Raw genomic sequence first — 16,257 nt, forward strand, 5'->3', positions numbered from 1 at the left:
AGTTATACTGATATTATGGACCTTCTGCAATCAGACTCACTCTTTAACTTATGGGCAACATATAGTGCCAGATTTGTATGTGTTGCATATACTGGATACCTGTCTTTTTAGTTTCATAAGAAAGCATTTGATTCCACAGAAGGCATTGGACTGGGAGGTACCCTGAAGTTAGTGTCACTGTTTTCTGCATGGCTGTGCATGGTTCACTTTTAACAAGGGAGGAACTGAAATTAGACCAGTTCAGAGAAAATGGCATCCACCCAAAAATGGATGGGAGTTCCCAGTCTCCAAGGATCTTGGCATGTATGTGGAAAGAATCATTACCATTTTGTGTATTGTGAATTCTCACCTGGCATGTTCAGCACCCTGGAGGCTGTTCCAGATTGTGCAGAAGTGAACCACATCTCCATACCAAGTTCTATTGGGATATTGGGGAGGGCCTTTGGGATGATCTGTGGAAGGAGACAGCTTTGCCTTCCCCACTGCAGGATTGCTAAAACAGCAGATTTTCCACATGATGCCTTCCCCACGAGTGATGCTGCCACTGGCGCCAGGGAGGGGGAGCAGCATGAGGGGCAGGTCAGCTCTGAGATGGCTTCTGTGACCACTGGTCTATAATTTTCACTTGGGACTGCAGAGAATTACAGCCTTGGACTTTATTTATTAGAAAATTAAATCAAAGCCAGGGCTAGATAATTGCTTACGGCAAACTGACTTTTCTACGTGATACACCAGCCATCAGCTACCAGTGGGTAAAATCATAAATACAGGGTGTATGTGCACACAGGGTGTGCTCCTGCAATCCTCTGCTCACAATGGCTACTTTTTCCCTCACATGGCAATTCACTTCAGAGGGAATTTTGGGGAAAATATTTTTTGCAGAATCACAGAATTTCAGGCACTAATCTCCCTGTTTTTTCCTTTTTCTTTAACCCTTGGTCACTGTTACCTGTGGGACACTGGACAAAGAGTGGAGAGTAGCAAAAGCAGGGGTTACTCAACGCACCAGTAATCAGATCCTGGATGCATCAGCAAGAAGTAACCAATGAGCTTTAGTACCATTTCATATGCCTTTGAGAACCTTGCCTGCCTCTGGGATTTGACTCAGGCTTTGTATGTAGTTATTTTGGCTGAACCAGTTTCTTGGTCGATCATGTCTGGACTGTGTTTTATCTTAATCTGGTAAAGATTGCTTTATTTACAAAACTATAAGTAAATAATGAAGACTGGATTTTCAGGTAAACTTCACTTGGTTTATACAAAGCAACAGCCAGATTTTCAGGTGTAGAAGAAATTTTCTATTTCTGATGACTGATGGGCACAAATTGTTTAAAATCCCGAACATCTGTGGTTTGCAAAATTTACACTGAATGTAGTTGAACATTACAGGGGAGAAAAGGATTGTATTCAGTTTGATATTATCCTTGGACTTCAGAATACTTGATAGATCATTTCACAGTTTCTTATCCAGTTCTTTGATGTTGTGCGGGTTAGAGGGTTTTGGTTTGTCTGTTTGTTTTTCTTGTTACTGATATATTTGGTTTTGGTATTTTAGTCTGGTGGTGAGGCTACTTTACACCATTATGACTTTTCTAGCCATAGTATATTTTCTAATGTGCAACAGACTTTGGCTCGCAGAGATCTGTCCAGCACAAAATGTGTGTATAACCATGCTGCAGAGGTTAGCTCTGTTAGCATGTGAACTCCAGAGGGTTTGCTGTCTTTGAAACATCAAATGCACGATGCATCAGCTGCCCAGTGCGCACACATGCAGTTCTGCCTGAGAAATCACAGTCAGAAATAGTGTCACTGCACCTAATTGGAGACAATCACCCTGATATTTCCCATCAAAACAATATGGATTTACCGAAGTGACACAAAATGAAATAGCAGACTCTTATTATGCAATGCACGTTGTCTTGTTTATTAGTAATAGATAGGGGTGGTTATTTAAGATGAACTTGGTTTGCTAAATACAATCATAGCATGGAAAGGTGTGGTATCTCCTGGATGAGTTGAGGAAAAGCTGTTTAGCTCCAGTGGTGGTGCTACAAGGACGAGCCATTCCCACACACACCCTGGTGTGCCACAGCTCAGTGTCCCATGCACTGACCTCCCTGTGCACGGGGAAGTGATGCACACATTCCTGCTGCTCCTGCCACAAAACCACACAGCCATGCTGCAACAGCAGAGCATTGCACAGTGTTCAAGCCATCGCAGAATTAAAAAGCAGATGGAAGAGTTCTACAGGGCAACTAATCCTCATGTATCTGTGTTTGCTTATGTTTGCTACATATTTGCATTTTTTGAGTCTGCCTTCTGGGCTTTGCAGGAGAAAGAGACACTCCTAATATATATGGCAATTTCAGTTCCAGATTCAGCTATATGTGGCCATACTTCTGCTCAGGGAGAAAGAAAAAAAAAATCTTCATTTGCCCTCTCCTGCTTTTCATACACCCCCATTTATCCATTTACGAGTGATTCATCCAGGGCAGAGTAAGTTTATAGACTTGTGAACTCAGATTTAAAGCATGATTAAATAGATCAAATGAAATATAAACCGCAGTATAGTAAAACAGAAATTCCCCTTGGCTTCAGCTCTTCTTCGCAGCTGTTCTGCACAGGTATTGAGCCATGTACACACCTACTCAGCTTCACAAGAAAGCTTTTCATAGATGTCAAACGTTTTCTTTAAAAATATAGAAAAAAGGCAAAATGCTATTAATAAAATTATCTTTCATCTTAGTAGCGCCAGCATTAAAGTAATTTTAAAACACATTAATGTTTTCAGAAATATTATTTAACTTTAATTTCTAATTATTGTCAAGTGAAAGCTCTGTAAAACGTGATTAACAATTATCATTGCTGATTTTCTACTTGAGATTAGCTCTGACTGAATTCATTTCTACTTGTAATTTTGACTGCGCTTGCCTGAGATGAAGAATCTTTTTAATAAGAAAAACACCCATCTGAATGGCTGATCTGAATGCCAGTAACATGTGGGTTATAGTCTTATAAAAAAGGTTGAAGACATTGCTCAACTTGATTTTTCTTACACTTTTGTTTTGAATTGTTATACAGACTTAGCTGGTTGTAGGGCAGTTATTTGAATAATTACTTTTCAATAAAATTATTGAGTAACAAAGCTCAGCTTATGCATGGCAGTTCTGTGCAGTCCAGAGTGGCTGCATGAGCATTTCACAGGTGACACAAGAGTTTTCACAGCTATAAGCTAGTAACAAGAAAGAAGAGAGTCCGTCCAGAATGGCACACAGGACATTGTTTTGGGGCAGAACCAGCAGAGTGCCTGCAATAGCATTTCCAAGGCAATGTAATTCCATGTGGTATTTTTTTCTTTACCTTGTCTGTTAGTTTGTCTCACATGAGCTGTGATGGTATCCTGTCTAGATACACAGTATTGAGGGAGTAATTCATACCTGTGGCACGGTTTCAGGATGAGTAGCACTGAGATTAACGGGTTTGGGGCATTCTTAATTGTAGCTGTGGGATATAAAGCAAAAAATATTTTGCCATTTTTTTGCCAGGTTTTCCATGGTTGAAAGTGCTACGGTAGTGGAAAACAAAAAGGCATGGAATTTTGATTTAGAAGGAATCAGCTTGAATAAGGAAATGTTTGTGTCTGTGATTACTAGTTGGAAAAAAGAAAACATGAAACAATGAGCTTGATAAAATGATTATAGCAGAAATGCAGTATTTTAGTACTGGATAAGAGCCAGGAAAAGTAATGATAAAAGCAGAGCTTTTTCCATTTCCAAACCAGTCAGCAAGAATTTGTTTGCAATTTCCTTCTTAGGGCACTTCCATAAGATACGTTGACAGTAAGATTGTCATATTTTTTACATTGTCACAACATGTAGTCCTAATGTGAAACACATAATATCTCTGTTGGAGAAGACACTGAATTTCCATTTCTGCAGCTGATGATTTCTTCTGAGCTTGCAAATGCTTGCATGAGAAACAGATGTTGAGATGGAATAATAATTAATTAGGGACTAATAAGATGGAGTTCACTCTCCTGCCTGGGCCCGGGTTTTTGAGGGAAAGGTGCTGGCTAAAGGGTGAAATTTCCTTCTCAGGTCCAATCCCCCAAGAACTGCTCAGATCAAGCTGCCTTGCCACATTGCTGCAAAGTTATATACCCATAAAAGGGCTGGATACTGTTTCCTCAACAAGCACAAAAGTAAAAGAAATTATAAAGAAACCACAGCAAGTCTCCCCACCTTAAAGGGAGAAATGGAGTGCTACTATATCAGATTCAAAAGTCCTACCATTATACCAAACTCCCCCAGAGAATTTTACTTGAGCTTAGAGAGAAGTCAGTGTAGAAGAGCTTCTTCCCCTCAGTTTAGTGCACAATAAAACATTTTAGTGTGCTTCTGCTTTCCTCATGCTATTGAAGGAAGTAATGTTGTCCAGCAAAAACATAACAGAAAAAAAAAGTGCTTTTTTTATGGCACAAATTATTTTTAATGTGTTTTTTTTTTTTTATATGCTGCATCAGCATGCAGTTGGAAGAGTTGGAAGATGAGGTTTGCCAAAAAAAAACCCTGGAAAAACATAACAAGTTAGCTAGGGCTGCTGTATAGTTTCTCTTTTCTGGGCACATTCCCTTTGTCTGCTTCCTTCTTTCCTTCTAGGCACAATTTGGAAGATGTGAGCCCCCTCTGCAGTGTTGAAAGCCTCATCCAAAATTGCAGCTGCAAGCGTGTGTCTGCAGGGAGTGTGGGGCAGTCGGGGAGCTGGGTGCCAGCAGGGCGCTGCGGGCTGACAAGCAAGGTTGGGCATCTGGTGAGTACTGAAATCATCTGCTCTTACAGAGGGGGTTTGGAGAGAAAGGGACAGGAAGGAACTGTGCAATCATGTCACAGTGCATGTAACTTTGTTCAGCATGACACGATCAAGACAGTATTTCCTTTTAAATAGTGCCCTGGAGGGGAAACGTTTGGGGTGAAGAAGTGGCTGGGCAGAAAGAAGATATGAGAGTGGGATAGGGATTAGTGTTAAGATGCTGTTTACCTTCCTCCTGAGCTGTAGGAAGTCCAGGATGTGACGAGGAGGAGCTCCCAATAAATATTACTCTTCCCTTTTTTTTTTTTTTTTTTTCCTTTCCTTTTTATTATTTTTTTTTCCTGTCTGACATATGGATTCCCTCTTTAGTCTGTGAGCCAAAGACCTGGGTTGGTTCCTGGTGTTTGCCTAGAGCCTCAAAACAAGATTCAATAAAGTCACATGCTGAGTGAATAATTGCCTAGAATTAGAATCCAAGAGGTATCTCAAACATTAATTAGGATATAACCTATGCAGTCATTTCACTAGTGGTATGTCAGCTGATATATGGTGGCTGGAAGTCATATTCCTGCTTTTGCATCATGCCAAGCAGATAAGGGAGCTGACAGCTCCAAGCAATCCCAGGCAGGTTTGGGATCTAGTTTTGGTTTCTGTGACTTCCCTCACAGAACACAATACAGGAGACCAGCCAAAACAGAAACTGCATTTCTGTCCCAACACATGGGAGAATCTCCTAACTGGGATAGGAGAAGGTGCAGGGCTGAAGAGTGGTAGGGTTGCAGGTGTGTTAGTATGCAGCATTTGGAATCAAGTGGACACAAGTCCTCTCCTGCATGTGGATATGACTCAATGCTGAATTAGAAACCACCAATGCCACTGATGCTGATAGTGGTGTTTGCTGATGCAAGTGTTGCAGTTACAGGCTCAAGCAGGGCATTTTTGATTTTAATTGCTGACACTGCAGAAACTGAACACTTTTCTCTCCAAGTGTGCCTTATTTTCCTAACATTGCTGTTGTTTGGGTAAAACATTAATTTCCATGTTTCAAATATGGAGCAGTGCTCAGAGAAACAGGGGACCAGAGTCCCAGTGGGGATTTAGGGAATTAGGAGGGTGACCATCTGAGTCCTTGGTGTGAGGTGGAAGCACTGTGGTGGGGCAGGGAGTGTGCATGTCTCAAGGGCTCTGCAACAACTGCTTATGAATTAGAAGAAGAGAAGAATTGTAAGTGAAGCTTGCACCGAAATCTGGTTTTCCTGCATAGAAAACATAAAATGGAATAACTGCTTGCAGCACACCAGTTCACTACGTTTTGATAGGGGCTATCTAGCATTGTAGAGTGTTTCCACTTCACATGTAAAGCAGGCAAAACTTTCCTGATGCAGGGGAATCTTTGGTGGAAATTTTGAAGGAAACAATTTCTGCCAGGATTACCTCATAGAGTTTTACCTTACACATGTATTTCTTTTGGATGATTCATCTCATTTCCTTTCAGTATGTGAATCCACCCAGGAGTTTATAGCTTTATGCACTCTAAATTAATCTCAATGGACCAGCCGAGTAATGAATTTTAGCAATGCAGGCAAAAATTACATAGCAGAGTTCATTTAGTGGTGTATGGACTTACAGTTCAGGCAACTCATATTCAGATACCGTGCACTGCAAAGTTGATAGCATCAAGTTCTCCCTCTTTTTCTTTCCCTGCAATTACCATGCATATATGAGGGCTTTTCTCACACAGACCCCCCAGTGCCCTCTACATCATCTCTGGTGCTTTCAGTAGCCCCTGGGATGGCTCTCACAGCTAGACGTAGGGAGTGGGGCCAACAGAGAAGTGCACACTTGAGTGAATAATCTCTGAGGCCTCTGCAAAGTCATCTGACACTCCCTGAGGCTGAACATTTCCTCTGCACTGGGTTTTAAAGAAAGCCTGAGGCTTTGTTTCTTTAAGCAGTTGAGCTGCTCTAACAGCCTGCTGACTCTGAAAGAGATTCTTTTATCTCCCACCCCCTTAATTTGTGGCTGGCCCTCCCTGAACTTATTTGGCTCATTACCCAAGAAGATAGCCACCTGCTTTCTTTTTCCTAATTATTGTTCCTCTGGGCTAACAGGTCTGTACAGTGGTGGAGCTGGAAGGTGGCACCAGGGGTGGGATGGGTGGTGAGGAGCAGAGAGGAGAATGTACAAATGAACTCCTTAGCAGGGAGACTCCAGGGTGAGTCAGCCATGGACCTTAACTGAACAATTTAATACCACAGAAAAGACAAGAAGATTTTTTTTCCCTGGCCTTTATCTCTTGAGCCAACTAGCTGTGGGGATGGAGAAGGACCAGGCCACACAAGGGAGCATACAAAAAAAGCAACCAGGTCCAATGCTGACTCCACGAAGCCCGAAAAAACATCTCACTTGTAGCTTCTTCCATTCTTGGTTCTGAAGGGAGACCTACAACAGACTTTTAAAAGATAAGCCTAAAAATGGAAACCTAATTGTGCAGACTCTAAAAAGTGCAAATGCATTTTAAACACTTCACAGAAAAATGACATTTGCTCCCTACAAACCTCCAAGTGCCAAAGGTGCTGTCAGCACATTGTTTCACCCCTTGTGCTGCCCCACAGGTACAAATCATGGGGCTGGCTGATTGAGTAAGGGCTGAAGGATGAAATCTGTGGCACAGCATCTTTTCCCACCCAGGCTGCCCAGGAGCTTTGTTAAGGAGAAAAGAGTCTACAGCAATACAGTCTTTCTCTTGTCAGCAGATTGCTCCATATATTGGAAGCAGTGCCTTTTCAATGAAGTTTATCTCCCTATGTGCAATTAATTAAGCAATGTTCAAAGAAGAGCCTTGGATAATGCAGAAAGCTGACTTTGCTAATGAAAGTGGCTTTAATTGCAGAGCAGATGTGTGGTGAAGCTGGGGATCCAGCTCTGCCTTTTTGGGCAGAGTAGGCCAGGGTGGGTATCCTCTTAGTATGGCTGGGTTGGGACCTTGGTTGGTGCAGGTATGTCTGTCACCAGCTTTAGAGGAAAATAGCTTTATTTTTTATCTCCTGATGTGATGAATACACCAGGTGGAGGGTGAAGCTGTGGGTGGATCTTGGGCTTGCTGCTATCAGTTGTGCAGTGTTAATTGGGCACAATTTTCTGAAGATATTTTTACAGGTGCAAATCCACCCTAAAGGCACATGTGTACACGACTCTTCCCCAGCACACCATGACAGGGTGGAAGGTTAATTTCTGCAGCCAGAAACGGGAGGTCTCTAATCCATGTATCATGTTTAGAGCAGATTAATAACAGCTACTATTTTAAATGTTGGTGTTGCAACAAAAAGGTTTTTGTCTGTGTCTCATTGTAGGACTGACAAGTGTGTGTAACCCTTCATAAACTGCTCTTGTCAACAGTTTCATTATTAAACACAGGCAGTCAAATGTTGTGAGTCAATGTCTTTCATCTTCTTCCTTATCCATATCACAAATTAGAAGTCATTTAAAAGAGTTTATTAAAAAGTAGCACTGGTTTCTTATCTCAATTGCCTTCTGATTACACTTTGACTTACACTGCTTTTCTAAATGAACACGATGATTGTCTGTTGGAGAGCTGAGATCTTAAATAGAAGGAATAATGTATTTACAAGAAAAGCAGCCAGCTAACTGGCTTCTACCTTATAAATAGTCTAGCAGATCCCAGGAACTTTCTCTAATTACCATCACTTCCCCCCAGTGCTATGTGCCTGGACTCAGAGCATTTATAGCTTTTCATCCCAACAGCAGTGACAGTGTGGCTTCTTGGCCCATGTCCAAGAGAACCCAGCCACCTAAGCTCTTCCCACATGTCCTCAGGTGGGAGCTGAATAGGAGGGAGATGCTTGATTATGACTGAATGGTCCTCAAAAGGCAGAAATTATGCCAGGATTAAGCCAGAGTTATGGGGTTCAGGGAAGACCTGGCATGGAAGACACTGGTGGGACAGTATGGTAATTTTATTATTGCCTTTGCCCTCTGGGGACCATAATAACACACACTGGAGTTACACACAGTCTGCTGTGCCAGTGTGGTGCTGAACCTCAAGACCTGGGCTGCCATGTCATCCCAAAGTTCTAATTCAAGGGGGCTGTCCAAGCAGGGGACACCTGGAAGGCCCCTGCTCCTGCTTAGGTGTCCCCAAGGCCAGAGATGATTTCTCTGCTGGGCTCAGAGTGCCTGGGGAGGTACTAAGCAGGTGCTAATGCCAGGGGTGTGCTTGGTCTCAGCCCACCTCAGAAACATGTTTTGCATGTCTCAAGCTGCTGCAGCGGGTGCAGGTGCTGAGAGGGAACTGCAGGCTGCAGTGCCTGTGCTGAATGCGGCCCAGCGCTGAGCTCTGCCATGTGCAGTGAGGGCCAGAGGGACACAAGTGCCCCAGCAGAGGCTGCTCTGGGGCACAGAGGTCTCCCCTCCTCCTGTCTGTGTCTGCCAGAAGGGAGGCACGCTCCGTGGCTGTGGTGTCAGAAGGAGCAGGCAGTGGTGTGTAGTGGTGAACAGGGGGTGACACGGGTGAGGCCGTGGGAGCAGAAACCTGTGCTGGCACTACCCCGGTTGAACCAGCGCCTGTCCCCTGGGCCTGCCACAATGCGGGGGACAAAGGAGTGCAGGCAGCCCCTTGAAGAGGGGGTGGCACAGTTGTCACCCGAAAAGGGTGCCAGTTTTGTGCCAGGAAGGCAAAAAGGGCCACCTCCTGGGGCCCTTTGGCTGCTGGAGCATGTGTTACAGGGAGCATGTCTGTCCTGTCCTCATTCCTGCTGAGGGCTCAAAAGAGGCCGGCAGAGCTGAGAGGGGCGATGATGATGGGGGCATCAGGTGAGGTGAGGATGGGTGTTGTGTCCGATGTGGTCTCCTCAGCCTCACTCTCCACATCCTCTAAGTCCTCGCTGACAGAGGGGATGATCTGCACCACCTTCTCCTGAAAGTGCACTTGCTTGCGAGGGACGGGCACGGCTGCTGGTTGGACAGGAGTTTCTGGGGCTGAGCTGCTGTCCTTGCTGCCCTTCAGGATGCTCTTCATATGGCCCAGAAGCGAGCGGTGCTGCTCCCTCTGGGCCCCGTGGAAGGTGTAGGTCTGCTCAGTGTCACCAATGATGGTTGGGGCTGCCTCAGTGGCTGAAGGGTCCACGTACTGACCTGCCTGGGGATGCATGTCTTTGTGCCCTGGGCTCTTCCTCCTCTTGCTCAGCAGGAAGTAGGCCAGGGCAGTGAGCACCAGCATGGAGCCTGGAGACAAGACTAGGTTGACTGAGGGCTCTGGCAAGTGGGAAGGCCTTGCCAAGCAGTGCTTGGTCCAGCTAGCCCAGTGCCATCAGCCACCTGCCCAGCTCCCTGCACATCCCCACCCCCACCCCTTGACAGACCATGCTCCTCTTCCATCTGCACTACTCCCCACCCAAGCTTCTCACCAGGGATGGTGACATGCCAGACGAGGACGGGATGCAGGAAGCAAGCCACTGAGAGCAGAGTGTAGCCCAGGAATTTCTGGAAGCTCCCTGGGCATCTAGCTCGCTTCCAGAAGGCCTGTGCCAGGAATTCAGGCTTGTGACTGGGGAGAGAAAGAGAGGTCCTTGTAGCATGAGGCACCAACCATATGCCAAGAAGATTTGGTCCTAACCATGACCCATCTAAATGTGCAGATCCTCACTCTGGTTTGTCAGAAAATGGGTGTGTTTTTCAGGGAAGATAAGCAAAGCCTGAACGTCTCCTGTTGGGAGAAGAGCATTTGCCAGAGGCCAGTATCTCAGCACCTCACTAATCAAGGAAGATTCACTGTCACTGTTAGGAGTAAGGTGTTGTCTCTAAGCTGTGAGGACTTTTGAGTTTCTGCTACAAGACTGCAGCAGTGCTCAGCCTCTGAAAAGGACATAAGGATTGTCGACATTTGAACTTCTGTGCTGTCTCTGAAGGGAGCTCAAGCTCATCCTGGGGATCTGGCTCTTCCTCTAACCCTGGTATCTTGTGCCTACACACTGTGTAGAAGACCAGGGTTTGTTGTGCTGATGCTCAGGAAATTAGAGCACAAGCCTGGGTTAAAACACAGGTTTAAATGGCTGTGCACATGGACCCATTTACCTCCCCCCATCTGAGTGCACTTGCCTTGGCTTTAGGGGCAGGACCTTTGGTCTGGCACTTGCAGCTCCCCCAGATCTGGTGTTGCCTGTAAGGGGCAAGGTGCCTTTGGGAGGTCCCACCGTGGCTGGAGAGTAGTGGGCAGGGTCTACTCACGTGAAGCACATCTCCAGGAACAAACTGATAAAGAAGAAGCCTTCGCAGACAGTAACTGCAACCCCTGAAAAACTGAAAGGTGGAGCTGTCAGGGGAGCAGGGCTGTGTTTGAGTATGTTCTGCAGGTGGGCAGAAAGGGCACAGGGGGCCAGAATTTACTATCCAATTTTCAACAGAGTCTGTATGCTGGGGTCTGAACACCCTTTGCTCATCTGGTTTGTGGAAAACTCACAGCCCTTCTGCCCCTGGGAAATCAACTCGCAGCCAGTGTTGCCTCTGGCCTGCTGGAGTCTGCAGTAGCATTTATTTTCCTAACAGAAATAGCTTATTTTTTTGAAAACTCAGTATGGAGATCTGAAATACCTAAAGCCTTGCCCTGCTGCTGTTGAAGTCTAGTCTGGTGCTACATATGGTGGAGGGGTTGACCTTGTCACCCCTGCCAGCTCTGATTTCAAGGGCAAAAATACTCACAGCAGATAGAAAGCCAGGCTTTTAAATTGTCCTCGCTGCAGAGTTTCTATGCCCACACCGATCAGCACTAGAAAGAGAAGGTAGGAAAGATGCTGACTGCAGGGTTCATTCCCAGTTCCCTTGGGTTAGTTCCCAGCTTCCAGGATAAATGTCCCCATTTCCCCAGGGGCTAGCAAGGCAGCTTCTTCCATGCAGGGCAACATGTTAGGACTGCCAGCACCAGTGATTCATGCTGACACACCCACCCAGAAGAGTCAGAGATCAGTGCTCCCCTTGACATACAGCCCTGAAACCCATCCCAGCTACACCCCTATTATGGCAGCCTTGCCACTGTGTGGGCTGGGGAAAGGTGCTCTGGGAATATCAGCTGGCCTTGGACAGCTGGGGGCGGTGAGCAGCAGCGTCCTGTGACCGTTCCACTCTCTGCCATACTGCCACATCTCAGCTGCCACAGGGCCCACTGCCCCATCCTTCTCTGCCCAGGTCCCCCCAGTGCCTGCCAGCCCCACTCCTTTGCCCTCCCTGCTTGCCCAGTCCTGCTGCACCCAACACGTGGCTGCAGAACAAGGAAACTGTGCCAGCTGCCTTCATGAAGGGCTGTAGCCATAGCATCAGGAACCTTTGCTAGCCAAACAGAAAAACATATAATGGGAGCAGGCAGATTAAAACCAGGGAATGAACGTTCTCTCAGTGCCTCAGCCAGTACAGAACACCAGGGAGTCAGTTTTAGGGGGATTAAAAGTATTAGCAAGGCTGAAATCTTTGATGGATTGGCCAATAGCTTCAGGGGATGGAAAATTTTCTTAAATATCCTTCAGTTCCCTTCAAGATTATTTCTAAAAGGGAGCAGTAATGTAATGCCTCACACCAGCTGCAGCAAGTTGGTCAGTACATGCCAATTCACAGGGCACAGGTGTCAGCAGTGTGCTGAAGCCCAGGTTTCATAGCCACAGCACCACCTTGGGCAAGCTCCTGTCTGCACCTGATGCCTCCACCCCACAGCGAGCAGTCCCCACCCATCCACTGGTGCTCAGGAAGTTCACCACTGGTCCTGTTCCATGCACACTGGCCAAGGTTTGAGATGCAGGTTGGATCCATTTCTCTGAGCTGTCGTTTGCCCCATCTGGAGAAGGGTACTGGGCTCCCAAACAAGGACACAGATCAGTGATCAGTGTCCATCAAGACTGCAGCATAGGTCAATGCCAAAAGTCAGCAATCCCATCTGGGCTGAAAGAAATCCCTGTGTGTTTTCCCTGTGTCTCCTGCAGCTGCTGGCCACTGTCAGCCAAGGGAACTTATGGGGCCCATGTGCCACCCTTCTACACTGCCTTTCCAGCCCTGAGCAGAGCACAGGGAAATCAGTCTCATCAGAGGGCTGTGAAGCTGCAAGAGCTGTGTAATCCTACACGCAAAGTACTGTCTTTTACTATCTTGTGACTAAGGACCATTCTTCATAATCTTTCCTACAAATGTGGACTTCATTCATTCCCATTCATTCATTCATTCATTCAGTCGCTGTGGATGAATGCAGAATTCTACAGCTTGGCTGTTAGCTCAAGCCTCTGCTCTGGATGGGGAGATTGCCTCCTTTTTGCACAGCTTCTGCTTTATCCACAAAGTTTTTGGATGAAGAATCTGCAAGAAGAAAAAAGCTGTTTCGAGGTGTTTGTTTGGACTAGTCACTGCCTTGATTTGGATCTTGTCCAAACCATGTGGCTAAAGGCACATGATTAGGAATTAAATGGTTGAAAGCATGAGAATTAAGAAATAAGTAGGAAGTCTTTCCTAGATGCAAAAAATTACAAGGCCTAGAATCACAGAAGTAGAGATGCTGCAAACACTGCAGCAAATCACAGGGCTGTTTGACGACTCTTTGCTAATTTGTCATAAGACCAGTTAGCCATTTTCTGATACAAAGGAAGCCCTGTAGCCTCACCATTGCAGAGAGCCATTATACTCCAAGATCCTGGGGGAAGGGAAGGTTTATATTATGTGGTTAACTTGTATTTACTAGCAGCATAAGGAGCTGGCCAGGCCTTCTCAAAATCAATTAGTGAGGCTGATGCACTCTCCATTTCATAGGGTTTTTTTTCAAACAAAACCCATGGGAATTTCTTCTGCATGGTTTCCATTTCATTCAAAAGCCTCACACACCTCATCAGGCACTAAACACTGCATCAAGCTGATTTCTTACTCCATTGAAATACACAGAGGAATAAAACACAAGCACATCACAGTCTTCACGGGCCTTTTGGGAAAGTCAGGTGATACTGGGAATGCACCAGACCTATGGAAAAGCACAGTGAGATGTAGTGCAGCTCTCTATGCTCTGTGATGCTAAGCAGACAGATAACTGCAGCGCTCATTTAAAGAAAAATTAAAGAAAGATGTGCAGATGCTGCAAAATGATGAAAAGAAAACATGCAGGAGAGAAAGACGATATTCCACTTACACATTTCTATATTGTAAACTACTTTCAATTTTGTTGGTTTAGCATTAGTTTTCTCATGGCAATAAGCTCACACTTTCTCCCAGGAAGGTCTCTATGAGTTTCCTTGGAGTTTTAAGTGAGAATATGACCAGTGTGAGGCTCATGGGAGCCCAAAGGGATGGGGATGAAGAAATTAAGTGATCTGCATTTTCTGATTAAAGCTTTGTCCCATCTCCCAGTGTTGCAGTATCATCACAACATGCACTTTTCTACTGGGAGTTTGTATAAACTCAGAGACACACATCTCTCTGACTCTTATCAGTATCAACCCTTTAAAGCACATTCCAGAGCCTCCATCACCCCACCTGTGTCCTTGGGAACCTGTGCACACTTCAGCTGATCTGTGTGCTTTCTACTTTGTCCCTGGTTTGAGCAAAGTGCTTCTTCATGACTGTCTGCAGCTCATAAAGGAAATACAAAGGTAGGAGGGCCTGCTGTGACTTACTCTGCAGTGTCTGACTCTGAAATCCCTGGGGTTCTGAAACAGGAACCACAGGCACCACCTCAAGTCACCTCTCACCAGGAGCCTCTGGTTCACCCCTCCAGCCTTTAGACAAATCAGACCCTTTGATCTCTGCTTTACTGATAGGGAAACTGAGGCAGAGAGTGCTGCCTGTCCTGTCCCATAACAGCTAGTCAGCAGCAGTGCCAGAGTCAAGCCCTGAGCCTTCTGCCTTAGCTGATTCCCCAAGTCCCATCTGGAGATGCTCCCTGTGAAATGGTATTCCATACTCCCGAGTGAGACACCTGGCTCAAAACACCTGCATTTCATCTGAAACCAAGCACTTGGGTGTGTCACCAAACCCAGAACACCCTGGTCCAAAGCAGCCCCTGGCAGCGGGTGAGAGGCAACTCCCCAGGTACCAGGTGGATGAATTTATGGTGTTTGTACTGCAGCTGTAACCTGAACTGCTCTGAGTTGCTCCCTGACAGGCTGCTAGAGAGGCAGAGCAATGCTTTTATAGTAACTATGCCATGATGGCTGGGACAGAACCTCTCCATCCTGCCTGGCGCAGGACACTGTGCACACTACAAGGAGCTCCTCCTTCATCTTCACATCCCACAGTGTAGCCTGGCAGTTTTGCACAGCCATGAGTATTTTGCTTTTCAGTCTCATTCACATCTTGCCTATGCCTATGTCTGTTTTAGAAGAATACAGTTTAGTTTTCTTTTCTTTTTTTTTTTTTTTTCTTTTGGCATGCTTTAGCTTGCTCTCTGAATGTTGGCCCTTCCTTTCTGATGTCTCACGGTGCCTCCCACAGCATTTGGAAAGAACCTAGCTAGGCAACCACCACTCTCCCACCCCGGATCCCAAAGCAAAAGTGAGCAAGTTTTCTTGTCCCCCCTCATAAGATGGGGCCGTGGCTGCAGCTGGCCAAAGGCAGGGAGGCAGCCTGGAGGTCCTAGCACCCACTCAGTGCCTTTTAGTGCCAAAGACAGAGAGAATTTGCTCTTACCTGCTGCGGTGGAGATGCCCAGCAATCGGCAGGTGTACTCCAGGGCACTCCAAAATGCCTTGCGCTGCATGGCGAAGAGATGAAGGCTGCGGTACAGCCAGGCAGAAACTCCTCGGCTTTCAGAGCCCCCACCCCACACGTAGCCCAGCAGCTCCCAGGACCAGGCAGAGCCTCTCGTTCCCTGGACTGAGTGACCTTCCCGAAGGAAAGGGCAGTGCGTGGCCACCTCCACAGGGCCTCCCAGGGGAGGGTGGTCGGAGAATGAGCTGCCACCCCAGGGAACCGGCCAGCGCTGCTTGCTGCTGCTCCCGTGGGGGCTGTGGAGACCCGGCCCTTTCCTGCTTGCCGCTTGCTCCTTCTCGCCCGGGTGATTAATGATTGGTAAGGCAGGGCTGCGGCTTTGGGAGCATGGGTGCACGGCCTTCCCTGCTCCTGAGGTGGACGCTCTGGAAGCCCAAGCTGATTAAATGAATGTGAAGTCATTAGTGCTGTGCAGCTCCCGGCAGGTTAACCATTTGTGAGGATGACGATGTTTGCTCCTGGCAAGAGAGCAGCACGTTTCTGGCAAGTCATGAGGGGCACACCAGGCCCACTGCCTCCTGCAGCTGAGCCCCCACCATGGATGCTGCTCACCATCCAGGTTCTAACTAATATGGCTTGGGAAGTGTCTGTGCTGATGTGCAACCACAGGAACAAGATCGAACATGTTCAGAGGGGTCCCACAGACTTAGGACAGCACAGCAAGGGAGATCTGATTTTCTTCCTTTCAGAACACCAGTGAAA

At 46.4% G+C, this 16,257-nt stretch overlaps 1 protein-coding gene across 1 annotated transcript; it reads right to left on the bottom strand.

Moving 5' to 3' along the window:
* Nucleotides 1-9,592: 9,592 nt before the first annotated feature.
* Nucleotides 9,593-15,544, bottom strand: TMEM72 (transmembrane protein 72). The gene is made up of 5 exons (XM_053949560.1): nucleotides 15,475-15,544; nucleotides 11,527-11,593; nucleotides 11,056-11,127; nucleotides 10,236-10,375; nucleotides 9,593-10,053 (listed from the first exon to the last, which is right to left on the bottom strand). The coding sequence occupies exons 1-5, from the start codon at nucleotides 15,542-15,544 to the stop codon at nucleotides 9,593-9,595; spliced, it is 810 nt and encodes a 269-aa protein (XP_053805535.1).
* Between the last annotated feature and the right edge of the window lie 713 nt (nucleotides 15,545-16,257).

Source organism: Vidua chalybeata, chromosome 8, assembly GCF_026979565.1.
Source record: "Vidua chalybeata isolate OUT-0048 chromosome 8, bVidCha1 merged haplotype, whole genome shotgun sequence".
Lineage (NCBI taxonomy): Eukaryota > Metazoa > Chordata > Aves > Passeriformes > Viduidae > Vidua > Vidua chalybeata.

Excerpts from the sequence above, each read along its gene's own strand:
- TMEM72 (XM_053949560.1), bottom strand. The coding sequence starts at position 15,544 with ATGCAGCGCAAGGCATTTTGGAGTGCCCTGGAGTACACCTGCCGATTG. Across the intron at positions 10,376-11,055 it reads TTCCTGGAGATGTGCTTCAC|TCACAAGCCTGAATTCCTGG; the intron begins GTGAGTAGACCC and ends TTCTCTCCCCAG. Across the intron at positions 10,054-10,235 it reads CTGGCATGTCACCATCCCTG|GCTCCATGCTGGTGCTCACT; the intron begins GTGAGAAGCTTG and ends TCTTGTCTCCAG.